General features: G+C 41.1%; 2 protein-coding genes across 4 annotated transcripts in view; both read right to left on the bottom strand.

The window, feature by feature from the left end:
• Positions 1 to 797: 797 nt before the first annotated feature.
• Positions 798 to 21,775, bottom strand: fam117aa (family with sequence similarity 117 member Aa). 2 transcript variants are annotated; one of them, XM_010768749.1, is made up of 8 exons: positions 21,330 to 21,775; positions 19,614 to 19,759; positions 16,816 to 16,911; positions 15,939 to 16,052; positions 3,647 to 3,763; positions 3,070 to 3,301; positions 2,792 to 2,966; positions 798 to 2,035 (listed from the first exon to the last, which is right to left on the bottom strand). In XM_010768749.1, the coding sequence occupies exons 1-8, from the start codon at positions 21,451 to 21,453 to the stop codon at positions 1,822 to 1,824; spliced, it is 1,218 nt and encodes a 405-aa protein (XP_010767051.1). In that variant the 5' UTR covers positions 21,454 to 21,775; the 3' UTR covers positions 798 to 1,821. The 2 variants fall into 2 exon arrangements, with proteins under 2 accessions (XP_010767051.1, XP_010767059.1); XM_010768757.1 differs by lacking the exons at positions 19,614 to 19,759; positions 21,330 to 21,775 and adding an exon at positions 17,429 to 17,900.
• A 974-nt stretch (positions 21,776 to 22,749) lies between these two features.
• The window catches only part of rundc3aa (RUN domain containing 3Aa), a 41,830-nt gene continuing 38,115 nt past the window's right edge, over positions 22,750 to 26,464 (bottom strand). For both annotated transcript variants that reach the window (XM_010768783.1, XM_010768790.1), the window contains exons 6-11: positions 25,524 to 25,604; positions 25,279 to 25,444; positions 25,018 to 25,175; positions 24,411 to 24,524; positions 24,157 to 24,263; positions 22,750 to 23,710 (exon numbers count right to left, since the gene is read on the bottom strand). In XM_010768783.1, the coding sequence (XP_010767085.1) occupies positions 23,568 to 23,710; positions 24,157 to 24,263; positions 24,411 to 24,524; positions 25,018 to 25,175; positions 25,279 to 25,444; positions 25,524 to 25,604 (769 nt within the window). In that variant the 3' untranslated portion in view covers positions 22,750 to 23,567. The remainder of the gene's footprint in view (positions 23,711 to 24,156; positions 24,264 to 24,410; positions 24,525 to 25,017; positions 25,176 to 25,278; positions 25,445 to 25,523; positions 25,605 to 26,464) is intronic.

The following is a 26,464-nucleotide window of genomic DNA, read 5'->3' as shown; positions in this document are numbered from 1 at the left end:
GTCACAAAAACCTAATGCTGTCTTTAGTTTAACGATTCTACGCAGATTAATAATAGTAATAATAATATCACAACCAGCTATTCTGTGATGACCGAATTTTCATATCGTTTAAGTATAAGTACCAACACTTCAAAATCATAATAGAGAATTGCCCATATCAGATATCAAATAAGTGCATCAAAAATGGTGATGTAAATTGTGTGCAGCTGTTAAAGATGGGGATAGCTTATACAACATTTTGGATCAAATTAGTTTATATACTGCAGGGTAACATGACCAATAAAAGTACATCATATTTCATACATTTACATTTTGTTTACATAACCTAAATCTTCAAAGTTACTAAAGTTATCAAATAAACGTAGTGGCGTAAAATAAATACAATATTAGCCTACAAATCTAGTGGAAAAAGTAGCAGAACATGGGAACACAACTACCTTACATGTTTTGATACATGTACTTCAGTAAACAACTAACTTACTTCCACCAATGCACAAAGGCAAATTGTTCTGCTTATATAAAATGTCGTGTGGCACCTGTAAAGGCAGCTATTAAAAACAATGAGGTCCTTCCTTGAAAAAGTCGCGTGCCTTTTTTCCGTCCTAGGATGTGGATTAAATTCATTGGTCCATGTAGGGCAATAGAGATCCTTTGCTCGTCCAATCGAAAGCAGATTTGGGTGGAAAAGGCGGTGCTTCGATTTAAAAACCGCAAATCCACGTGTTAAAGGCAAGCAACAACAACAAGAAAAAAAACACAGGAATTACAAGTAGTATAGAAAGGATTTAAACGCCCGGAACATCTGTTTATTTTTATTTGATCACAATGGCAACAGCACACTAAACATTACAAGTGGGAAAAGGTTGCTACATCATGTCTGAAAAAAAGGCCTGATAAAAATAAAAAAATTCTCAACGATATGTATTTATTTGGAACAGTTTTGCATAGGATCATACTGACAGAGATAGTGTTGATCCATTTGAACATTAACTTGAGCAGAGGGAATCAACCTCTCCCTGTGGTCCAAAGAGGCTCAGATTGAACAAAAACACTAAGCTTGACCATTTCAATTCATAAGGTTTACAAAAATGGCAAAAGGTTTGGTTAAAAACAATGCCCTCTGTAGGCAAGTAAAGCTATTCCAACATCCGTTATTGCCTGTAAAACTTTAAAGTATAAAACAGAAATATTTTTTTTTCTTCAGTGAAAACTAAAATTATATCACCAGCTTCCTTACAAAGATACAAAAATATATATCTTTCTAGAAGTACATCTGTAGAAAAGCCAGCTACCATTAAACTATTGACCAACAGATTTTCGAAAAAGTTCTTGGTTTCATAAAATTAAGCTGAAGGTTCATCTTAAAACTGAACTATTCCTTAACTAACAATTAAGGATAGTAAACTACTCATGTGTTGTAAGTGCTTGCTTTTTTTTTTTTACTTTGAAGTCACTCTTTGACATTAAAAATGAAAACATCCCGAGCAATCTTTTTCTGAAATGCTGATGCATCAACTAAAAAATATTTAGTTTTGATCAAAAACAACAACTCAGACTTCAAACTTTTCTCAGCATTTCCAGAACTCCAGCCCTGACTTAATCCATAGCCCACATAAGGCAATACTTATAATAGGTGCTGATGAGGTAAATATCAGCTTAACATAGCATTCTGAAGACGGAAATAAATCAGTACAACAGACTAAGTGTGAGCCACAAAGCCTTTTTTTGCTCACAGTGATCATGGCACGTTACAGCAGTGACATTTAAAACACAGTCAGTTGTAGGCATGTTCTGGCAGTGTGGTTTAGTCCTGAGAGGAGGCTACTGCAGGCCCAGGTGCCTGGTGGGAGAGGCCTGACCTGGGCAGCCTGTGACTGGAGAGACTGACAGGCCCCGGAAGAGAAGGTCCATGGAGGGCAGGAGGGGCTTCAGGAGGCTGACAGGGCAGAAAGCGGAGCCTCCATGAGGGGTGAAGTTGACTTTATTGCGGTCAGGGCAGGACGGCTGGAGGAGAGGCACGTCCCGAGAGGCAGACCTGGAAGTAAAGAGATGGATAGAAGTTGGCATGAACCCCTTTATGCTGTATCATCAAGGGCTCCAAATGCCACAGCTTTAGATGTAGTTTTGCACATCTGGAAAATCATAATACCATTTAAATAACATTATTATAGTTCTGTTATGATACAAATGATTAACATGACTCTAGTTTATGTTTTTATGTATACTTTAGTTATTTAAATTATAACCACACCTTTATTCAAATAATTATATTACATTTTTTGGATAATTCTTTAAAATATTATTTTAGATTTTCAAGTTTCAAGGCTTTATTGTCATTTGCTCATTGTCTACAGTGTAGATATGGCAATGAAAAACTTAAGTTACAGGCTCCTCCAACAGTGCAACATATATATGGGACATAACTAATAGAACAGATAAAATAGTGAAATTGAATGTTTTGAGATGTGCAAGTAAATACAAATAAAATAGAAATAGTGCAAGAAGAGATTTTCTACTAAACCTGGGCTCTCTCATCAGCAGCATTTCACAGAAATGCATATCATGTAAATGAAATATTCACACCTCACAAATTACCTTCTTCCAACCTTTTCTAAATTGGTATGATAAATGTTTATATTGAGTTAAGTTTAAATCTGATTTTATTTAAGAGCTTTAATGCTATGCTACTGCTTGAGGAGGGGGGCTTCATGGGTTGCTCCTGAAATGACATATCTAGAACGTGAATATTTATTTCATGAATATATAATCAAAACATTATGTTTTTGCTTACATTTGATCCTCGCACACTTGTACTCGCTCAGAGCCTTCTGGCGGCTCGCGCTGGAAGGAGTAGGTTTTGTTGGGACGAGTAGCGGAGGAGCAGGGCTGCAGCAGGGGGGGGTCCAGGGCAAACAGAGGTAGCGGCGTAGATGGAGCGGGACTTAGCGTCTCACAGTCGAGTAGCTCTGCTCAGAAAGACACAAATATCCGAACTTTTGTTAATAATATGAAAACTAACCATATATTTGTTTTATTTTTGAACAACACAAAAATGTAGAGTGGTCTAACCTGGCTCTCCCATGGGACAGGGAGACTGTGATGGAGACAGAAGAGATGGGTTCAATGGAGAAGGGGAATTTGAAGGAGACAGCAGCGATGGATCTAGAGGACAAGGAGACTGAGAAGGAGAGAGGAGGGAAGGATCCAGATCCAGGGGCCCTGGGGAGGGCTCACTTTGAGAGCCACTGCTGCACCTCTGAACAGGAACGGGGGCCCTATGGCCATCCGGGATATCCAAAATCTGGAATATTCAGGAGGAAACAAGTGAAGGGGTCAGAGCAGCTAAAGAAGCAACACAGGACCATGTTTTTAATTTTTTTAAATCTACCTTTTTGTTACAAACATATCGTTAACAACTTTCCTGTAATTTCAACATCTTGACAAGATTTTTGGCCATTTAGCTTTTTGTTATACTTAAGCCAAACAAAAACCACAGTGCATACATACAAAAAAAGGCGTTAAGCTTTTTATTTTTTGTATTACAGAAGTAAGCCTATACTGCTGCTATAATGTTTGGTTCAGTTTCATAATCATTACTTGAACATTTTTCTCAAAACATGATCTGTTTAATAACCTTGTGCCTCACCTCGTGCTGATCATCAGGTTTCTCAGAGACAAACGCTTCTTCCAGCTCCAGGTTCAGGCCTTCAACACTGCGTCGCAGCCGCGGGGCGATTCTGTTCAGCCGCATCAGGGGCACAGTCTGAAAAACAACAATCTTTAAGACTCTTTGTTTGCTTAAATACTTTTGAGCAGAATGTGTATATATCCATGTTGTGTGCCAGGTTAGTGCACATTTTGATACAAATAGGAGGTAGTGCAAGCAAAGGGCAGTATTAAATCAGCAAAATGTATCGTAAGAGCTTAACTTTAATGCTGTTCATTACCTTACCTAATTGTAAATACTTCAATTAAATATTCCCCATCTTATTTTGTTCATTCTATGTATTGTTATCTTATTTGTAAGAGACAAATATGTTGTTTGAATAACATGTAATGTTATTCTCTGTGTGCACATTGGGTGGTACTGTGGTGTATTATCCTGGGATCAGGTAAAAAAGGCAAGGTAAGTCACTGCTGTCATCAGGAGTGGAGTGCACCAGCTGGGCGTAAAAAAGTAGGTCTTAACTCTAACGTCGGGCTTAGCTACGTCCGACTTAGGGATTCGAATTTACACCGAGTGCACCAAGCCTGACTAGTCTAGGTCGTAGCTGCGCCTGGTATTAAGATGCGCGTCCACGTAAATACACGCGAAACAGTAATTGTTGCCAAGCAACACACATCTACATAATTTAACACTCAAATTCCTCCATTCAGAGCAAACTAAGATTTGGATAACGAAGTCATGGATAACAGAAACCAAAAGAAGAGAAAAATGACGCCCACACCCCGAAAAAGAAAGAGGGATTTTACAGAGCTACAGCGTGAACTGGTGGAGAAAGAGATTGTTCGTGTGGAGGTGGAGACCGCAAAACTGCAGCGGAACATGACAAAATTGAGCTGGAGAAGGAGAAATTAAGACTCAAAATTATAATTCTTAAGAATCAACAAAGAATCACTGAAGAAGACAATTTGTCATTCACCATTCTCTAATCATATTTGTTATCTAATGTTCTTGTGTGTGTTTTTTTGAATAAAATAGGCTATAAAACGGCCTAATGAAAATATGTGGTCACAATGGGAGCTTATTGAAATGCAATTGCAAAAAACAGCGTTCATATTACAAATATACAGGGCTATAGGTTGTTTATTATGTGACTGGGGGTAAGTCGTCCACCGATATCTTCACGGATGCCAGCAGGAGCCACAGGGTTCTCATCCGCCTCCAGTACCGATTCTCCTTGCATCGGAAGGAAAAATGTTGCCTGGATTTCGCGGCTTCTTCTTGTTTTGGAAGGTGAATATAATTCCTAAGGCGGCGCTGGAGAGCCAAGGAAACTTTTCTAATAGCCCGACATGCAGTTGTGCGATGAACATTAATCATGTCTCCCACAGTATTAAAGTAAAATCTGTGCGCAATCAGCACCTGCAAGGTTGGGGAGAGCGCAGCGTTTCTGTCTGATCCGTTCTGTTGTTGAGGGGAGATCTCTTAGATTAAATCAAAAAGGGCTTGTCTGCCGAAACGAAACCTCTATCAGCTCACTGAATAGATGTCCAGTGGGTTTGTTCGATCACGGACGACTCTCTCGTCTTAATGCCCTTTCGTTGTTACAACATGTAAACAAGACGCACTGCCATAGTTATTTTCCTTCTTGCCTGTTTTACGTTACTACCAGTACTAGTCTCTCTTTCCGATTTACGCCTGCTCCATACTAGGCGTAAAAGTTACATCCGGGCGCAACGCATACAGGGCTTAAGTCTAAGTGGTGCACTAGTCATAACTTTAGATTGGTCTTAACCTTCGGTTCTACGTCGGACGTAGAGTTACGCCCAGCTTACGCCCAGCTGGTGCACTNATGTTACAGACGCGCTTTTGCGCGACAGCAGCAAAGTGCTTATTTGAATGACCGTGCGAGTAGCGCAGCTACTTACAGGGTGGGTTGCGCTTCATGATAGACTCAGATACCAGCCAATCGGGATTGGGCGTAATAAGATTGATACTCTGTTTGCATACGCTTTGAGGGCATCCCATAGTTGAGACATCTCACTTATGTTACTCTGGAAATGGGGTTACGTAAGTAACCTATAGTTTCACGGGCGTGAGAAAATTACATGAATCAGGGACTCACTCTCACGTTAACGAGTATTTTGTTTCATTAGTGTCACTCATTTAGTTACAAATATGTATATATCTGCACAACAAGTGGTACAATTATTTATACTCCACATATGGCATTTACATATTGATCGCATGATTTTTTCGTTTATACACAATTTTAAGATGATTTTTTTTTTTGTTGAGAATGAGTTCTTAATTTTATATTTATTTAATTTGGGTATACAACAGATGATACCAAATGTATATTCAGAAAAAAATAAAACCCACAAAAAAATAATATACTAAGAAGGCGGCGGGGTGTGTGAAACAACGGGACAGAGCTGCTGAACTCAGCTTGTGGCGGTGCTCATCACAATGGACGATCCGCTTACACGTGGACGCCCCGGAGGAAGGACATCCCATTGCTCTTAAAACTAATTTCTTGCTTCTCGATGTTTCCTTGCGCTCTCTCCATGCTTCCCTGGTGGGAGGGACTGAAACGCAGGGAAACGACACAAGGTAGGGACGCACAGGAATTGCACATTTAATCGACCTGAGAGCAGCCCCGGTGTTCCCTCCTGCCTGATTTATCGCGATTGCGTTCACCTTGTGCCCCAGTGTTTTCTCCTCCCCTCCTCACCTGTGGTCTTGTTGTGTGGATTAGTCTTGTGTGCATTTATAGTTCTGGTTTTTCTGTCCGTCATTGTTAGCTCCTTGTTGTTGTTGACCTGTGTTCACGGGGGAAGAGTTTCTGTAATGTTACGTTTAGCCTTGAAATAAAGTATAATCTGTTAAAACACTGCATTTGGTCCTTACAATACACTTCACTACACACAAAGTAGCTGCTTCAACAAGATGCTCCACACTGTACCAGTACATTTTAAGGTGTATGCTAGGACCGCTGCTATATGCTCCACATAATGGGGGACCCAGCACTGCAGAACGGATCATTTTAAATGATCCATACAATGGCCATCGATGCGAGAGGATCACACTGTCCGCGCGATAATTACATAGAGACACACAGAAAAAGGGAGCATCACCTATCTGTATCTACGTCCGGATCCACAGCGCTATGCTCAATGATTCTAATGAGCACTGAAGGCCACACAAATGTCGTTGGTTATCGAGGATGTTATTCACTATAAGCCTGGTATAAGTGATGGAAAGAGCACTTTCCAAATTGAGTAAGCTGTATTAGAGAGAAATCAAACCTGTTTCCGTGGCCTGCATAGACACGCTCGTACTGTTGTCCTGATCCACCGACCTCTATACATAGTGCCCTCTCTTTCCGTATAAAAGCGACCCTCTGAACCTTTGCAAACACATCAAGCTGGGTCCTCGGTCGTTGCTTGTGCGAACGAGCGCGATCTGAGCCTCCCAAAACGCCCAACAAAGCAGCATGGAAGAAACGCAAGGCCAGGATTCACCGTGCCCCAGCAGCCATGTCCCAGCCCAGAAGCCATAGGTTCCGGCTCCAGTACCGGCCCCAGCACAGCAAATGGTCGGCCCAAGCATCCATGGGTTCAGCCTGGTTCCGGCCCCAGCAGCCATGGTCCACCCCAGAAGCCATGGTTCATGCCCTGGTTCCGCCCCAGCAGCCATGGTCCCTCCCTCTAGTCCCCTAACCTCAAAGTCCCATGTCACCCTGTCTTCGACCCCCTGAGTTTCCCCACCGTGGATTTCCATCCCTGCTCTGTGCTGTTCCCCGGGCCCGTCTGCACGAGTCCCACCTTCTTGGCCTCACTACCATTGACTCCCAGGAGCCGTCCACACCGAGTCCCAGCTCTCCGGCCTCTGCTTTGCCCACGGCTGTCGCCCGGTCACTTTCTCGGACCTCCTGCTTTGCCGCCCGGGCTTATCTGCCCGAGTCCCCCCTTCTCGCCTCTGCTTTGCCCAGGGCCGTCCCGCCCAGTTCCCCTTCTCGGCTTTCTGCCTTTGCTCCGGGATGTCCGTCCCGAGTCCCCTCCGGTCCCCCTTCAACCCACCTTCGTTGGACGTTTTTGGGACTTTGTTTTTCTTTAGGGACCGTCTGATGCTCCCTTGAGGTGGGGGTAATGTCTCGATTCTGTGTTGTGGTGTTTTTGTCTTGTCTTGATCTGTCTTTGGTTTCCTGTTTTATTTTGAAAAGGTGTTCACCCCTTCACCCCATCTTGCCTGTTGCTTTCTGTCTCTGTGTTCCCTCGCTGCCTGATTACCCGATTGGTGTTCACCCTGGTGCCCCTGTGTTTTCTCCTCCCTCCTCACCTGCGTCTTGTTTGTGTGATTAGTCTTGTGTGCATTTAAGCTCTGGTTTTTCTGTCTGTCATTGTTAGATCCTTGTTGTTGTTGTTGTTGTTGTTGTTGACTGTTGACGGGGGAGAGTTCTGTATGTTACGTTTAGCCTTGAAATAGGTAAAAAAAAAGAAGGTATTATCTGTTAAACCTGCATTTGGGTCCTGCCTGCTTCGCTCTACCCTGACACATACAGTCTGTTAGTGAAACATACAATTGAACTACAGGTGTACATAATTATCATTAATTGGGGCATGGGTCCAGTCTATATAAGTTGGATTAACCTTTCACAATTTTGTGTGGTTAGTGAGGAGATAGCGAGATATAGAGAGAGATAGTGAGAGATGGTGGGTGATTGAGTGTTGCCTGTGATAGAGTGATTGGCCTGGTGAGTGATAGTGGGTGAGTAATTGAGGTGCGACTGTGTGTATTTGAGAGGGGCTGGTATTGTACGTTTGCGTGTATTTGTCACTTTGTTTGTTTGTCTTTGTTGTATTAATTAGTTTGTGTGTGAATTGGTGAGGGTAAGTAGGTAGGGAGGAGTAGGCGCATAGGCGAGACAGGTGGAAGTAGGTGTTGGAGTAGAAGGAGGGACAGAGAGTGTTGGAAAACGGATCCCAGAATTGTCAAACAAATTCTGGATCTGAAAGTCCACCACCAGTATCCTGAGGGTCAACAAATAAAGAACAATATGTCATGAAGAGGAGAGCTGACACCTTCAGGATAAAGGGTAAGGATGCATGCCTGCCATATGTACGACGGAGTATTAGGGCCACACTTAGAAAAACCCCCCAGAGATTTCGAGAATAAAGTCGTAATAATACGAGAATAAAGTCATAGTTACGAGAATAAAGTCGTAATATTACGAGAATAAAGTCATAATTACGAGATTAAAGTCGTAGTTTCCTAAGTGACTTGAGAAGGAGACAACTATGGGCTCAGAACAGTCTCATAATACACACATGCACACAGAAGGATTCACACTTGTATTTCATGATCCGCAAAAGGATTCACACTTGTATTTCCGGATCCACACTTGTGTTTTTCAATGCACACACAAATGTGTTCCGTTTCATATACATGTAAATAAAATCCAAACACAGAAAAAAGTTTTACATATGTATTTTTGATCCACACATATTTGTTTTCCGCTTAAAACCCCTGAACCTGCAAACACAAACCGCTTTCTGTGCACGCTCGCTGTGCATTCGTGTGTGGTTTTTTGAGACTTCCCGACGTCAACCGATTTCGTACTGTAATTCTCTCATCTATAGCAATCAGATTCTCCTCGCAGTCTAAGGCCCAATACATGAGCGCGCCCCCACGAGGGTAGATTTCTTGCGTCATGACACTTCATATACGCATTTTGGCGCTGTCCGTCAGCTCGCTAAACAGAGGCAAGCATCAGGTGATCATGCAGAGCTGCGTGTCTCCGTCAGACTCAGGCAGCTGATCTGATTCTTCTCTCGCGTCCGGGTTGACACTTCACTCGCGTTTATGTCCATATCCGATCAGATCCAGCTTCTTCCTGTTAATAATGACCCGCCGGGCTCCCCCCCGTGACAGTTCACTGTCTAGCACTGGTTTCGTAGTGCACTGATCGATTAGGCCTAAGCTAACCTGTAGCCTGCTCCCTCACACTCACAACAACTTCATACAGTACATAAAATAAAGCAAGCGTGTATTCGCCATACAGAAAACAGCCATTTAAAATGGTTTTGCCTGCCGTTTTTGTGTACACACAAGCATTCATCACGATGGTTCGGAAAGGTGCGCTTTCACGCTTAATAATATAAAGGCTTGTATTTGCCGTGCATTTTCCGTTCGGAAAGTGGCAATGTACTGATAAGTGGATGGTGTAGCGCACTGCAGGCAGGCTCCATGGACCTGTCAGCTCCGACGGCGCAAAAATCGTGAACATGAGCCGCTACCGTCATGAACGCAAGAAATCTACCCTTGTGGGGGCGCGCTCATGTGATTGGCTTAGAATTGAGGAGACATCTGATTGGCTATAGAATAGGAAAAATTACAGAGTAGAATCGGTGACCGTCAGGGAGTCTCAAAAACCCACAACACGAATGCACAGCGATCCCGTGCACAGAAACGTTTGTGTTTTGCAGGTTCAGGAGGTTTTAAACGGAAAAGAAATATGTGTGGTCAAACATACACCATTTTAATAACTTTTTGCTGTATTTGGATTTTATTTTAGCATGTATATGAAGACGGAACACGATTTGTGTGTGCATAGAAAACACATAGTGGGATCCGGAAATACAAGTGTGAATCCTTTTGCGGATCATGGAAATACAAGTGTGAATCCTTTGTGTGCATGCTGCTGAATTATGCAGACTGGTTCTGAGCCCATAGACACGCAGCGTCCGCAAATAAAATGAGGAATGTGGAGCATCCTTGTGAAGCAGTACTTTTAGTTTAGTTCTCAAATAACTAATACTTAATCTTTTTGGCACATCAGCATCAGATTATCCATAAGTATTAGAACTTTGAAAGTTGTGCAAAGAAAACTCATGTCTATTGTTCGAAGAAAGAACCAAACGAGACTTGAGGAGATTGTCCCTTTCTCGCGACAAAAAGCAGGAGGAAATGGCTGGTTCCTGGCCGACTACAAGGCCTATCGTCTGGTTACGAAACAAATTCTACGAGCTGTTCAAAGGGTGTTTGTTTGTTTCACAAAAACGTGAGACTTGTAATCAAGGGCTATTGAATCCAGAAGGAGTGCTAGTGGAATCGAAATGAGCCCCCCATTGAAAATCAGGACAGCAGAAAGCTTAACATCTTCCGGCGCAGACTTGAAAACTCATCTCTTTCCACTCCACCCTTCGAGCGATAGAATACTAAACAAAGAATTGGCTAAACAAAGCACTTAATATACTAATAAAGGACTGGCTTACTCTAAAGCCAGTTGAGTAGCACTTGAATAAGTTTTGAATCTCTATGAAACCTGATGAACTTCATATTATCTGTTTTCTTCGAAGTTGATATCTTGTTGGTTGAAATGCAGCTTATTGCTACGTCGCTTTGGATACAAAGTGTCAGCCTAAATGCAATTGTAACTGTAATGTAGTCGGCCAGAACCAACATTTCCTCCTGCAAAAGGAGACAATCGTCCTCCAAGTCCCTTCTCAATGTGTTAAACGGGGTACAAAAATACTGGACTCAATGCCAACGACTCATATTTTAATGAAGAAAAAATAAAACAAAGTATTAAAAAAAATCATTCTTCCGAGGAAAAAACGAAACTCNTGTCTGTCATTGTTTGTCTTTGACTGTGTTCTCGTGTTAGTGTTCTGTTTGTGCCTCTAGACCTTGAAATAAAGGTATTTTTTCAGTTTACTCTGCATTTGGGTAAATGCAGAGTAAACTGAAAAAATACCTTTATTTCAAGGTCTAGAGGCACAAACAGAACACTAACACGAGAACACAGTCAAAGACAAACAATGACAGACAGAAAAACCAGAACTTAAATACACACAAGACTAATAACACAAACCAGACGCAGGTGAGGAGGGAGGAGAAAACACAGGGGCACCAGGTAAACACAATCGGGTAATTAGGTAGGAGGGAAAACAGACAGACAGCAACAGGCAAGACAGGAGGTGAAGACCCTTCAAAATAAAACATGAAACCAAAGACAGAAAAAGACAAGACAAAACAAAACACAGACAGATCGTGAATTCCTCTCAACATTTTGTCTTTCTTCTATATATTTATTTGTGAATTATTTGCTATATGTAATCCTCTGATGTGTGTGTGCAGGTGTGTTTTGAATATGTAGCTGAGCAGATGGAGGCGGTGGAGTCATTCTGGAGTTTTGTGATTGAGACTCTGTCCCTCTGTGTCCCCTTCCTGTGTGTGGGCACCACTAAAGAACCACTCGTCTATCTCCACAGACCTCACCTCGACTTTGGAGAACTGCTTATTGGTATGTGACATACACAGACACAGCTTCATGCATGCATTTATACAGTGACATCACAAGTCACACCACATATTAAAGTTCATGGAGTCATTTCCTAAGTACTTCTGTAACACGGTTAAAGGACATGCATTTCGGTGAATAAGTGCCTTCATATTGTGTGTAATACGCATACAAACGCTTTATGTTTTCCATACGCTCAAGCATAATTATGGCATAGTTGAGTTGGGCAATTAAAACCACTTTGTAAGGGTTAAGTAAAGGCTACAATCATGCTGATGTATGTTTAATAATATTTGTATATAGTTTATCATTAATATTTCATATTTACTTTGTCTCTAATATTAGTTGTTTATTTTTTAGTGTTCTAATTGTTCATTATTTGTTATGTATTATTTCCTCAGTTAATTGTTTATCTTTTCATCCATTTTCTTTTGTTGTTTTTTTTACAATAAGTTAACTTCTTTATTTTTTAAGCTGTTATGTTGTAAATGAAAATTTAAGAAATATGAACACTTATTTCCATTATAAAATCTCACACCCTACTGCGTGTGAAAATGTGTGAAACCAACGTTTTTGTAACCCTCAGTTGGCCCAAATACTATTAAAACCATCCATAAAGCAGGTGAAATTGAATTGTTGCGGAATTACTGTGTGTGTGTGTGTGTGTGTGTGTGTGTGTGTGTGTGTGTGTGTGTGTGTGTGTGTGTGTGTGTGGTGTGTGTGTACAGGTCACAATGTGGAACTGATAGTGGGTCTGGTGAACGGAGAGGATGAGCTCTTCCACTTCTCTGCCCTGCAGTCGTCTCTCCTCTGTGAGGATCAGCAGTCCAGACTCAGTGTGCAGCCCATGAGGGGCACCGTGCCACCCAAACACAAGTACATTACACTATAACATGCTTGAAATATAATGAAATGCTATATATTCATACAAAAATAATGAATATACAAATATATATACAAAAATAAATAGTTGTGTCAATTGATTAAAAAAATGTAATAGTATAAATCACAATAATACTTTGTGATTAATCATAATTAATCACTAGTTTTGAATACTTTTTATATTTTTTTGTATTTATATATCTTTTCATTTTTGGGTTTAAACATGTGTATTCATCACTCACTTGTGCATGATGTGATAAGAATTTCAAATATTATAGTTTTGTGAGGAGGTCACATGTTGCTTCACTACTAATTCAATGTGTGTTAACTGTTGTGACCTCTGTGGTTGCAGGTTGCCACTGTCAGTGTCCTTCACGCCGTGCCGGGAGGGCCACGTGAGCTTCAGATTGGCTCTGAAGGTGAAGAGGAAGTCAGAGCCGCTCACACTCACAGTGAAGGCAGATTGTTTCATCATGAGCACTTCTGTTCAAGTGGTGCAGCCCGAAGGAGGACTCAGAGAGATCATCCCTAACCAAGAAGACACTCTGGACTTTGGAAAGGTCAGCAGACTTTTTCAGATCACAAGAGCGATCACATGTTTGAAGTTGACATATCAAGCAACTTCCTGTTTGTACGCTATTTTTCCTGTAGGTGGGGATTTCAGAGCAGTCCACCTTTAACTTCCTGGTGTCCAATCTGGCAAGATTGAACCTGGATGTGAGCTTTGACCTTACAGGTCCCAGTGAGCTGTTGCAACATTTGCAAGTAAAGCCTCAACATGATGCTATAGAGGTTGGGAAGCAGCTGCAGTCTTCACTATTCTTTTGTCCGCGGAGCATTTGTAACCTCAGAGACGTCAGACTGAGTATCAGGGTGAGATGTTGATCCCCTGTCTTGTTTCTGTTTTTTACAGGGGTAGCATTATAATTATGCTCTGGGAAAATAATTAATAATCTGATCATAATCTGAAAACAATCAATGCTACTCTTTCCACTTGTTGTTAAATGTGCTGTGAACACCTTAATGAGGGGACACTAGAGGGGCAATATTAAGTTATGGATATATAACACATGCATCTGCTTGGAGGTTTTCATATTTATTTATATATTAATACAATATCCCAACTTTTTTTTGCATGTTACTTGCACACTTGTGTCCCTTGCACCACTATTTATATATATTTTTTAATGTTTTAAGAATATTGTATATTGCCTTGTATGAGGACTTTAAGATTGTCACTGTAGCTATCGTGCATACGAAAATATGCCTTTCAATCTTTGTATCTTGAATCATCCCCTCCAACTTTAAAACAAAATGTACTGGCAAATTATGAGATTATACATGTCTTGACTTTACTAGACAGACTTGTAAGACAACAACTAACCCATAACATTATATAAATGATACGTAAAAGAGAGAAACTTTTGCTGAAATTATTTTCTATCTTGTTTCACCTCTACAGGTAAAGCATGGGCCAACGTTTACATTTTGCATCGAAGGCCGGTCTGTAGCACCGAGCCTTGAATTCTCCTTCACTAAGATCGACTTTGGCAAGTGCTTCCTGCACAGTGAGGGCCTGGTGCCGGCCTCACAAACGCTAGTGATCAGCAACAAAGGGGGAAAGGACATTAGGTAAAATATCTAACTGTTTTTCTACATGTCTGGTAAAGGTGGTAACTGCATAAAGGAATGTTCACAACCAAGTCTAATTTCCAAACCTGTGCTCTGCCTCCCTCTCCTCAGTGTCCAGTGTGTGTTCAGAAACACCTCTTACCTAGAGACGGACTTCCAAACAGCTGTTTTGTCCCCTGGTGCTGTGATAGAGGCACCAATCAACTTCTATCCTCGTGAGGCGTGCCGTTACCAAGAAACAATCACCTTCATCTTAAACAGCTGCATCACCAAACACGTGGACGTACTGGCGCAAGGCGTGGAGAGGAAGGTGTGAAAGAAAGAAACGTGAATCATTTACAAATATATAAAGGTTAACGCCATGTAAACTGAGCAAGTGATGTTTTAAGACTTTAGTTAATATTTTGCTGTAGTGACATGTCAATCAATCTGAGCGCAATCAGCACCTGCAAGGTTGGGGAGAGCACAGCGTTTCTGTCTGATCCGTTCTGTTGTTGAGGGGAGATCTCCTCGATTAAATAAAAAAGGGCTTGTCTGCCAAAACGAAACCTCTCTATCAGCTCACTGAATAGATGTCCAGTGGGTTTGTTTGATCACGGACGACTCTCTCGTCTTAATGCCCTTTCGTTGTTACAACATGTAAACAAGACGCACTGCCATAGTTATTTTCCTTCTTGCCTGTTTTACGTTACTATGGATACTAGTCTCTCTTTCCGATTTACGCCTGCTCCATACTAGGCGTAAAAGTTACACCCGGGCGCAACGCATACAGGGCTTAAGTCTAAGTGGTGCACTAGTCATAACTTTAGTTTGGTCTTAAACTTCGGTTCTACGTCGGACTTAGAGTTACGCCCAGCTTATGCCCAGCTGGTGCACTCCACTCCAGGTGTTCCACCAGCAAGGGCAAATGTTTTTTGACTGCTGTTTTCAGTTGCTTGTTTGTTTGTTTGTTTGTTCTTTGTTCAGTCAAACCTTAAATGCTGATGCATGACAAAGCAAATCAAATGATGGTTATCTTAATCTATCAAGTGTGTTTGCCATCTTATTTTCCATTAATTTGGCATTCTATCCCTTTTACATGTTAATTATATGTTTATTTTCTCTTATTGAAAGCACTTTTACGAAAGGGGCTATACAAATCTATTTAAAATCTATATTATTAATATTATCATTACTATATAATATCGACCTGTCAAAGTCTGACTAAAGACTCGGTCCGTGTTAAAGTATGAAATGCTGGTTTCAAATTGTCTCTTTGTGACAGCAAGGCAGAATAACAGGAGGCGTGAAGACAGCCGTTCCTAAGAAAAGCACAACTGTTTTTAAATACCCCTGTTACCAAGCACTTCCCAGTCTGCCCGTGGAAGACGGATTAGCATCAGCAGTTGTCATGGAAACTTTGATCTCTATGTCTTTTCCCCACATGTCATCAGGAAACATAAGCAATGGGTTTACCTGAGTGATGCCTGCTGCATGACCTGCTGGCAGGGGGTGGTGGGGGGGCTCGTACCCTGCTGAGGGAGGGACGTGGCGGGAACGCTTCTGCAGCTGGTTCCTCAGCTTGGCCACCTGAGCGCAGAGCAGAGAGAAAAAGCAGGAGTCACAACGCTTCTTTCTGAAAAGGGAAAGGTTACTCTCTTTCCCCTCAGGAGGCTGTTAATGTTTCGTGCCATCAGTGGGAGGGTGCGGAAAAAAGGGTGTGAACAGTGGTGGAATGTAATTTCACTCTACTTGAAGTTTTACATTTAATGAAACTTCATATTTCCCTCCATTACATGCTGTCCGACAGCTTTAGTTACTTTTCAGTTTACTGTTTTTCGTCCCCTCTTTGCACATATGGTGATTTTTAATGTTTGTGATGTTTGTTTGTTTTTTATGTTGAGATAATTCTATTTCCATCCTAAGCTAAATAAACAACTGTACAACATCACTTGGATCAACAGGCATTGTCACAAGTTGAAAACAGGACTGTGTTTCTTAGATCATGGAAAGTAGATTGTTTACATACATGTGATTCTCACAGGACAAACATGTGATGGTTTCATATATTATGCTTCATTGCTGTATATTAAGCTACCCAACAGTACATGAAGGAGTTATAATGAGCATAATCTTTAAGTACTGTACTTTAGTACATATCCAAGGTACTTTTATACTTAAATGATATTTTACAAATAAGGCTTACATACACTTACCAAATATAGCTTTCAAATTCAAGACTTTTACTTGTAGGAGTGTTTTTGGAGCATGGAATAAGTACTTTTTCTTCCACCAATAGTTGTAAGTAAGAGTAAGAAACGGGGCAATTGATGATATAAACTCAAATACGTACCTCCCTCAGGTGCTCTGCACTACCCCACGATGCTGAGCGCTTGTGTTTGCCGGAACTTCTCCTCCCTCGGGTCTCTTCTGCCCAGGAACTTGGTGTCTTCGAAAAGAACATTATTTATTTTGTGAATAATAAGTGAGTATAATAATATGGGTCCCGAATTTGTCTAAAAAACATTTGGTGGATGTTGTAGAAAATTGCCTTTTATGGCAGACATTTTGGCTGACCTTTCTGAGGCCTCTGACATGTTCTGTTTAACTCCATTCAACACTACAAGTTGTTACGAGTCGAGTACAACACAGAAGTGGAGCCCAACAGCTGTGTTGCACACCTGCCCCAACAGCTGTTCGAGAAACCCACCCTGAGCTGCAAAACAGCCCTCCGCTTTCACACACATTTCAAAACATCCAAACCACATCCTTGGAAAGACTATAAATACAGTGCAAGTTCAGCATTCAACACTTCAGTGCACACAGAGTAACCTTGTTTTTCACCAAGTCACATACTGTAGAAGAAGAACAACAATAACAAAGACAAACAGAAAAGTTTCTTGTGCACTTCTTCTTTTGTCAATCACAACTACTCAACAACCTACTTTTACTCCTATAAAACGTACCGATTTCTTCACATTGACTCTTGACTTTCTACCAGAGGGAGTCGGGTTGGCTTCTCCCGGCCCTTTGTTGGGAGAAGACGCCTCGCAGCTCATCCTCACCCGGTGTAACCCTTGTTTAGTTGACCCACAGGATCAAATGATCACAGTTTTGGTGCCTCCAGTCAACTGCCTCACACACTTGCATACAAATCGGATCCACGCAATGGTGCCCATGCCATTCAATAAGGCAACAGTACACATTTAGCCCTCACTGTGAACAGTAGGGTTGTGTCCTGGTATTCCATTCCCAAAATGCGAGCAGTTCTCAAGGTGTCCACCTCACAAGTCAGAGAATCTTATTAGTGCCATAACTTCGTGCAGTAGAAACGCAGACACCATCTTGTCCCCGTCCAGTGGACTAAACGTAGAGCATCGGCCGGCTAAATAAGTCAGGACGCGACATGGGTCAGTCATACGGTGACATCGGTGTAGAGTTACAGCTGCCAACCCCCCCTGAAATCATCCAACACCAACAACCCCACCCTGCCCAAAACATGAACAGGGGGATCATGGGACACACATCTATAAAAAGACTCAAAGGTAGCAGAATATTTGGCTTGTGTTTCCAGCTCTGACGACTCATCAACATGTACTTAATTCCTGTCTGCAATATGGCCTCAATAAAAGGGAAATACAATCCATTTAATTTAGAATGAAAACACAAGAAAGCAGCTAATTCTCACATTTGGGAGGCTTGAGGAAGAACATATTTTGCCCTTTTGCTATTAAATTCCTTGTAAATGTGTTTGGTGATCAAGATATTGGCCTTTTTATTTATAAACAAACTGATTGACTGAATTATTATTTCAGAATTAAACTGAAACAACTTACGTTCAAATGAAATCTACTGTTCCTGAAATAAACACTACCAGGCACATATTTATACTTTTGTATAAAATAACTTGTCCACAAACATGCTTGCACCCATGTAGCACATATCTGTAGAATAATAGCTTAATAGAAAGGGTTAACTACATGTTTAATCGTTATTCCATGTACTATTTATACAAAATGTGACAGGTAAATGTGTTATCTATATGGATCTGATTATTTGTATTAATGTGTGCTTGCCACTTTACTAAATATAGTTTTATTTTGTCTTTATCGTTGTTGTATCTTTGCTGTAACAATGTACACTTCCCCTGTGTGGTGCTAATAAAGGAATTCTGAGCCTGATTACTGTGTGAGTGTAAGGTGTATTTAGTATATACGTACAGTATATGTATAGCTATGTCATTTTACTTTATTTTTGTTAGCTTTATTTTCCCCATGTCTTTTTTATCTATCATTTTAATGTATAACTCTTCCTTTGGTTTTTTCACTTGAGCTGCCGTAACATGTATATATCCCCTATAGGGATCTGGGGTACCTGAAAGTATATATTATTTTAATTTTGAATCTGAGTTACCAAAGATGTGTGTTTGATAATGTAAATTAAAAAAAAGTTATTTCTCATAAACCCATGTAGGATATGTCTTGTTTTCTACATGATAAAGAAATACAATCTTTAAAATCTCCGTAACTATAAATGGAACAATTTGACGGAAGTTTTGAAAGTAAAAAAGCATACCAAATGAGGACTGAAGCAAACCAAGTTAAATCATTTAAAGTAATGCAGAGGATGGCAGAAGGACGTGCTGGGTGGGGTGTGTGTGTGTGTGTGGCTGAGGAGAGTGCTGGGGGATGGGGTGTCTGTATAATGAGGTCAGGAGGGGTCTGTTCCTCACAATGGAGGCGAAGGGGGTTTGTTCGGGTTTTAAACTGTGTCAGGATCGAAGACGAAGCTGCGGAGCTTGGAGAAGTTAGTAGGGGCTTTGTGCACCAGTTAGGAGCCGATACAGTCGAGGGGGGAGCGAGGGGAGAGCAGCAGATTTTAAAGAAGAACAAAAACGACTATTTCCAGTTGGCTGCCTTCCACCCGCAGCGTCAAACTGGAACCACGAGACACCTGCAGAGCCAACATCAGATATCTTGTCCTCTATATAATCCCGTAACATACAAGAAAAGCAAGGCAGATAAAACAGGTTTTATGGGAAATGTGTCCTTACACAGACTTCCACTTGAGTGGAAGGCTCTTGTTAAATGACAGTGATTACTCAGAGGTATCACCATTCATTTGATATTGTCATGATAAATTAATATGTACCTGTGTGGCTTTGTCGTTGACACAGGTAACAGCCTGGCTCTCTCCCTCTCTGGGCCACTGTCCCTGCAGGTAGGGGCCGACGATGGCGTCGAGAGAAAGCGTTCGGCGGATGGTAGGTTTCGGTGGGCGAGCTGTGTTCCTGTCAGCTTTGGAAAACAGAAATAAAAATACATTTAAGGGATTACTTTATCCATAAAATGTCCATTTGTATATACATTGCGTAACCTAGAACTACATCACCTAGAGCTTGTAAATAAAACGCTGTGTTTTTTGCATGCCTCCATGTCGACTAAAATAATCTAAAAAAGTATTGATGAGTTGAAGGATGTTGTATAGTTTTGCGGTTGTTGAACGCCTACTTCAATGCATCAAAACTTTGTTCACTGTGGAAAAATGCAACAAGAAAAAGATTCCTTGAAGAATTCAAAGTAACATAAAGTCAGGGAGTTTATGTCTGGGTTGTGTAAGCCTTAACACAGTACTTGTCAGAACAGTGTCTGTCCTGCAGATCTCACAACTCATGCCTGTGTGATCATGTATAGCTTGATCGGGCAAGAGTATAAAACTATCCTTAAGAAGCTAAACAGTATTTTGAAACCGGTAGTTGTTTAAAGAAATTGCTCCCAGGCTTCTTCCCCACCAACGAGCATGCCGTGTGGAGTTGTGTGTTTGCATGTTGGCAGCCCTCTGTAATCTCTGGCAGGTGTGGACCATGCCTTTGACCTGGAGCAAAGCCATCCATCTACACAGCATAGGCAACAGTCACCACAGGCTACAAGTATACACACACAGTATGTTGTCATGTTGCAGGGCAGACAGGCAGAATGTATAAATAAACACGACTACATGCAGATGTGATTTGCATGGATACAGTTAAAGTAGAACAAAGCTGTCCTAGAGTGAAGAACGCAGCAGAGATCCCACAGGTTATAGTGCAAAGGGTTGACTGGGTGTCCAGATAACATTTAGAGAGCAGTGTTATGTTTCAGGGGTTAGCAGAAGCCTTCATTGTTGACTTAACTTTCTCAAGGTATGCTGGGATTTTACTTTTAGACCGAGGGTCAAGTTCAATCTTTGAGGCAGTGATTGATCCACGAATTGCCATGAGTTCAGCCTACGTAGCCATCAAAGCAAACCTGCTTTTTAAAAAATGTTTTTTAAGTTTTGCAAGTCAAGAATTGTTCAATGAGCAAGTTAAAACGTCAGACGTATTCATTCAAAAATGGCTTGAGCAACCCTATTTTTCATTCAATGTTCTAAGTGCATTGGGCAGATGTAGGATTTCCTTTGCATCATTGATTCATCTTTTGATTAAACCAGATAGTGTCAATTAAAGTTAGAAAGTTAATTCTTCAGAGCTCGAGTTTGTCCAAAGCCTAGAAATATTGAAGTTACAATAATATAAGACAGACAGACAGGATTAGCAAAATGACACTAGGGAACCAAATGTTCGGCATATTTTCTGTTGAAAAAATCTAATAAAACTACTGTCAAAATAGTTGCTTCTTCATTGTCCGTATTGATTAATGGACTCCACATTAGCCTCTATCTTCATTGTGATACAATTAAGAAAACAAGTAGATGAAACACTTGAACATATGTAACTGCGTATCTGAGTCAGATATTCATAAATTGGCATCATACATACACTTTTCAACACTGGACCACATGGAGGTGAATGCAGAGTTCACCCCCCTCTTCATGAGTTGTATTTACCCGTGTTGACCTCCCTGCAGAGAGCTGAGCCCCTCTGGAGCTGGTACGGGACGGTGGCTCTGAGGGGCTGCAGGCTGGGGTTGTTGCTGCAACCCCGAGGCGCTCCTCCACTTCTGCCCGACATTCCCCACTCCGTGCTCCGCTTGTGAAAACACACACGGCCTCTCTTCTTCCTCTCGGTCACTGCAACGCGCTGTCTTTCTTTCTGCCCACATTCACTTCATCCACAGTGATGATGATCCAGAACTCTGGTGGGGCCCCTTGTTGAGCACCCAGCTTGAGGTTTATTTTGTGATGATGACCATGATTTTGTGTCGCTTACTTTCGGAGCAGAGACGACCTGGGTGCAGCTTTGCAGTTTAAAGCATCTTGACGTTGTAGTGTGAGGAACAGACACAACTCACACATCGCTGTTCGTGCAAAGTGAAAACACAACAGCTCGGCTCAAACTGTGTGCAACTGTCTCGTGCAGTGTATGGTTCCCAGGGAGGGCGATCTGATTGGCCGCAGCAGAATACTACTGAGCACGTATTGGTCATTACGCCGATCCGTCAACTTAATGGGCACCACCCCCTCCTCCCAAAAAAAACTTAAAAAGTTAAAGCTCCCAAAGAAAACCGAAGCTTACAACTAAGTTAAACACCATATTAGTGATAGAATTGTCGGTTTGAGTTACGTCTTTGACTAAATGAAAGTCACATTTCTTTGGAATCACCTTTTAACTTTGATGTGAATTGGTTTCTTCACTAGATTACTCTTTTTCACTCTCTGTGCGATAAAACAAAACAAGACATTTGAAGACTAGACCTTTTTCTTTTTCATGTTGTAAAACAAAAAAACTAATTGATTAAATGCGTTTTAAATTCACTAACAATATAAAAACCTACCCATCTCATACAAATCAAAGAGCGCAATTCAGTGTTTTCTAGAAAATAATGAGTTTAGATAAACAAACCTCATCCTCATTATTCAACAATAATGTAATTATTATTTTCCTTTTATTTAGTTATATATTAGCTACATGAGATGTCGTGTTATTCTATAAAACCACCGTCTGGTGTGTTACAGGCTCCATCATCTTAATGGATACTTGCAGGTTGACTGAAATGTTATGGCTAATGTCACTCAACGATTTTCATCAATCTGTAGAAAATACTTGTCCAGTGCAACATTACTAAGTACTTGTACATAAGTACTTGTTTACCGATAAGATACATTATATGTTGTATTATTTTTAACCACAAGATGGAGCCAGAGCCATAGACTGTATCTTTTTTTGAATCACTGCTTGATTGCTTCAGTATTAGGCTACTTTTTGTTTCTCAGAAAGATTCAATAAAGATGCCTATTATAATACAAAATAACTGATTATGGCATCACCCTTTTTTATAACACAGTACAATGTACACAGATACACACATAATGGAAAAAGGTTGTTTATTGCAACACAAACAAAACTGAAAATGACCCTTGTATGAGTAAAAGGAAAATACTGCACCTTAAAATAAAATCAGATAAATTAATATATGTGGTAGGCTATGAGTAAATAGATTGAATAAATAGGTGCACAGATTGAAAGAGTGTTTATTACTTAAGCAGGAATGATATGCACGTCCAGGGACGGCTGACCCCAGATACCATTCAGTCACAAACTTTAAAACATACTTCTCAGTGCTATGTCTCTGTGAGGACAGTCATCCTCGCCTCTATACTGATAATCTGTATTTCTTAAAATGATCCTCACTTCTCTATTTGCAAGTGGCTGCATCCAAAGAGCTTCAAGTGCTGTTTTGGTTACATTTCTGACAGATTGAGGCGCACAAACACACAGACAATGCCACAAAGGAAGAAAACTGATATCGAAATAAGGAGCAACATTGGCATACATATTAAGGAAATTAATTGAAGCTTTGGAAAAGGGTCTGAAAGGAGTTTGCAGAGAAATTGCATGATCGGGATTTACAGATAGTGGTTTTGCGAGAGTGTGAGACAGGAGTCGAGCGGATAAGGCGAGGTGAAGGGAAAGAACCAAAAGAGATGGATCCTTTTAGCTTCATGGTGATTTTACTCTCATGTGTACAAAAATCCAAAGATGGTGTCATGACTTTCCCATGGAGCTGTTGATGGTCTTGGTGCATTATGGGTTGGAGAAGGATTTTGGTCGGGTTCATGGTCATCGCAGCATCACCAGGCAGACAGGCTAGGGGTTGTATCTCTGTGGTCGATGGACTGCACCTCCTAGCTGGGAGTGAGCGCGGGGCTGGGCTCTGTGCTGATGTTCACCAAACACTCGCTGGACTTGAGGCTGGCCAGGGACTTGGAGCTCGGTAAAGAGGCCAGAGAGCCACACAGACCCAGCATGGAGGGATTGTTGTCTTTCCCTACAGGGACAAAACAGAGAAAAATGCACAATCAAACTAAGCCTCTGATTGTGCATACCTCAAGCTGCCCACATGAAACACCATGAACAGCCATCAAGCCTGCCTTTGTACAGTGATGTATGTGCATGTGCATGGGTGGCTGCCTCTGAAAGGCTTTTATGCAGCTGTGGAAGGAGTGCAAATATATTCCTACTTGAGCAGAAATGTTGCAACTCTACAACTGTGTTTTTAATACTGGAATACATAGTAAGTAAGTCAAATGTAGTTGTAATGTAGTTTGAGAAATACATACACAGACACACCTATATATACACACAAACCCAACTGAAATCGGTTTTAGATAGACAATTAAAAACTAAATATCTCACATTTGTAAATTGTTTCCAACTGTCAGATGAAGCCTACATGATGAATGTACAGCAGTAGCAGTAAAAAGGTCATTTTACCTGCTGAAGTCCAAGCAGCATCTCCATTCTGTCTCCCATCATTCCTCTGAGAGTCAGAGTTCAGACTCATTTCAGCAGAAAGCAGCTCCAAACTGTGGAAACTCCTCCTACATGGACAAAAACATAATCTCAGCCCAAATACCTGATGGTCTGTACATTGATTGCATCTATAAACATCTGCTTATGAATGCTATGTGTGTTATTTCCCAATAGGGGTCTTATATATTTAGATTAATGAACTGACACCAGTTTACCTGCGGAAGAGCTTGACATCGCCATGGTTGTTTGGGATTGTGGACCACTGGTTGACCAGCGGGATGGAAAGATCTTTAGCCAGATGGGAGGTATCACAGGGCATGAGGGCAGTGCTGCAGGACACACAGAGAGCAAATCATTCAGTTCAGAAGCAATAGCTTTCGTTTAGCAAGCAAATAGTATCTCAATGTCAAAAGGTGGTGGAAATAAAAGAAAAACACACAAAAGAATAGCTAAGGCCTGTTTTTTCACAGTTTCCCAGAGCACCTTACATATCCTTTATCTACAAACAGACCAACTTCTTTCCTTTTATCAAGGACTGCAACTTGAAATCAGATGTAAAACATGTGAAGTATTGCATCATTAACCAGCATAATCAAAAATCTGATCAGCGTTAACTTTCAGTTTCTTTTCATCTTCCTTATAGAAGAATGAGTTGTATCATTAAGTAGGTCACTAGTGTTATTACACATTTTCTATTGAGGAACATTTTTGCATAAAAATAACAACTGAATGTAATCCAAACAGTGATGTGATCTGGAGCACATTTTTATATTTGGAGCTTGTTATTTAGGTAAATGTAGTCGAATTTTGTGTGTTTCCCACAGTTGTGCCTGCAGCTCCAGCACAACCGCCTCCAGCTCCTTCTTCTCCTGCTGGCTCTGCACCGTCAGCTCCTCCACGTTGGCTCTCAGGTGCTTGTTCTCCGTCTCCACATTCTTCAGCTGAGACTCCCGCAGGCGCACCAGCTCCTCCAGGTAACCCTGCAACATGAAAATAAGGAGACGAGTTTGTGTGTGTAGAAGCACACAGTGGAAAATAACTATAAACAGCATTCATTTGGTTTTAACAGCTGTTGTTTCTCACCTTCTGGGCATAGACGATTTTAAACCTCTGCTCCATCTTGCGGCACTTGTTGCTCCAGCTCTCCTCGTCGGTCACCAGAGGGATGTAGGGATGTTCGGGGACGCTCTCCTCACTGTTGCTGCTGTCCACACTGTGACGGTCGTCCTCATCACTCAGGTAGTCGTAGCTACACAGCACAGAGGCAACAGTTACGCAAAAGTGCACACAATGTGATGCATAAGCTGGAGTTACTGGATCAATCTCACCTCTGAGTGAACTTCAGGTAAGGTGTGTAGTCGATAACAGCTGAGGATTTCCCATCCAGAGTCTCCCCCTTTAAGCAAAAACTGCACAGAAACAGAGACAAATCCTATTTAACAAACCTGAAGGGTGTATATTATCATTAAATATCAATGTTTTTAAATATAGAATGGAGCCACAGTTTGGTTTTATATGTATACAGCAGTGGCGAACCGTCAGGGCCTTCAAGGTATTCAGAGAATACCCTGGAACACTCAGATAAAACAAACAAAAAATAGATTTAATTATATAAATAAAATGTATATAAAATGACTAAATGAGAATCGTATCTGTGTTGTTGATCTGTAATATTACAGTGTTACGTTGATTTGTTTGTCTTTCTCGGACCATGCACTACGCATTTCAGTGGTTTTGTGTTAGAAAAAAAAGCAACCAATCAGATCTTGTTCTGGGTCTCTGGGTAGAATATCCTTCAACCAAGGTATTCTACATCCTTGATAGAATTCCCTGGCCCTTATACTGAATGAGAGCGTACGTTTGGACTGACAGTTTGATCAACCAATCATATATTGATTTGTAGCCAATGGGGCGTTATTCTTTCAGAGTTTCCCTCGGTTCCTAGGGCTACTCTAGAAGAGGCCCGCTAGTTAACCTGGCTCGAGAGAGAGATCAGAGATCTTAGATGAAATTGGCACGAAGCAATTCATGCCGTGTTTATTGTTTTTTAACGTTAAAATGACAAAGTGCAACAAGGTGAAGGATGAAGTTTGTGGCGGAATTGTGTGAGCTACCCTTTTCAAGACGACAATTCAGTGAAAAGACAGATATTATAATGGCGGAGGGGTGTGTGTGATCTTACGGAAGGGCTCCAGTTGTGATAGACCACGGTTCGGCCACTGGCATACAGTGCAAGTACAATGTAAGCTATATATAACCCCATTTTTAG

This window comes from Notothenia coriiceps, unplaced genomic scaffold, assembly GCF_000735185.1.
Source record: "Notothenia coriiceps isolate Sejong01 unplaced genomic scaffold, NC01 NC01_scaffold00000339, whole genome shotgun sequence".
NCBI lineage: Eukaryota > Metazoa > Chordata > Actinopteri > Perciformes > Nototheniidae > Notothenia > Notothenia coriiceps.
Note: the sequence above shows the minus strand (reverse complement) of the source record. Positions and strands in the feature narration are given on the sequence as shown.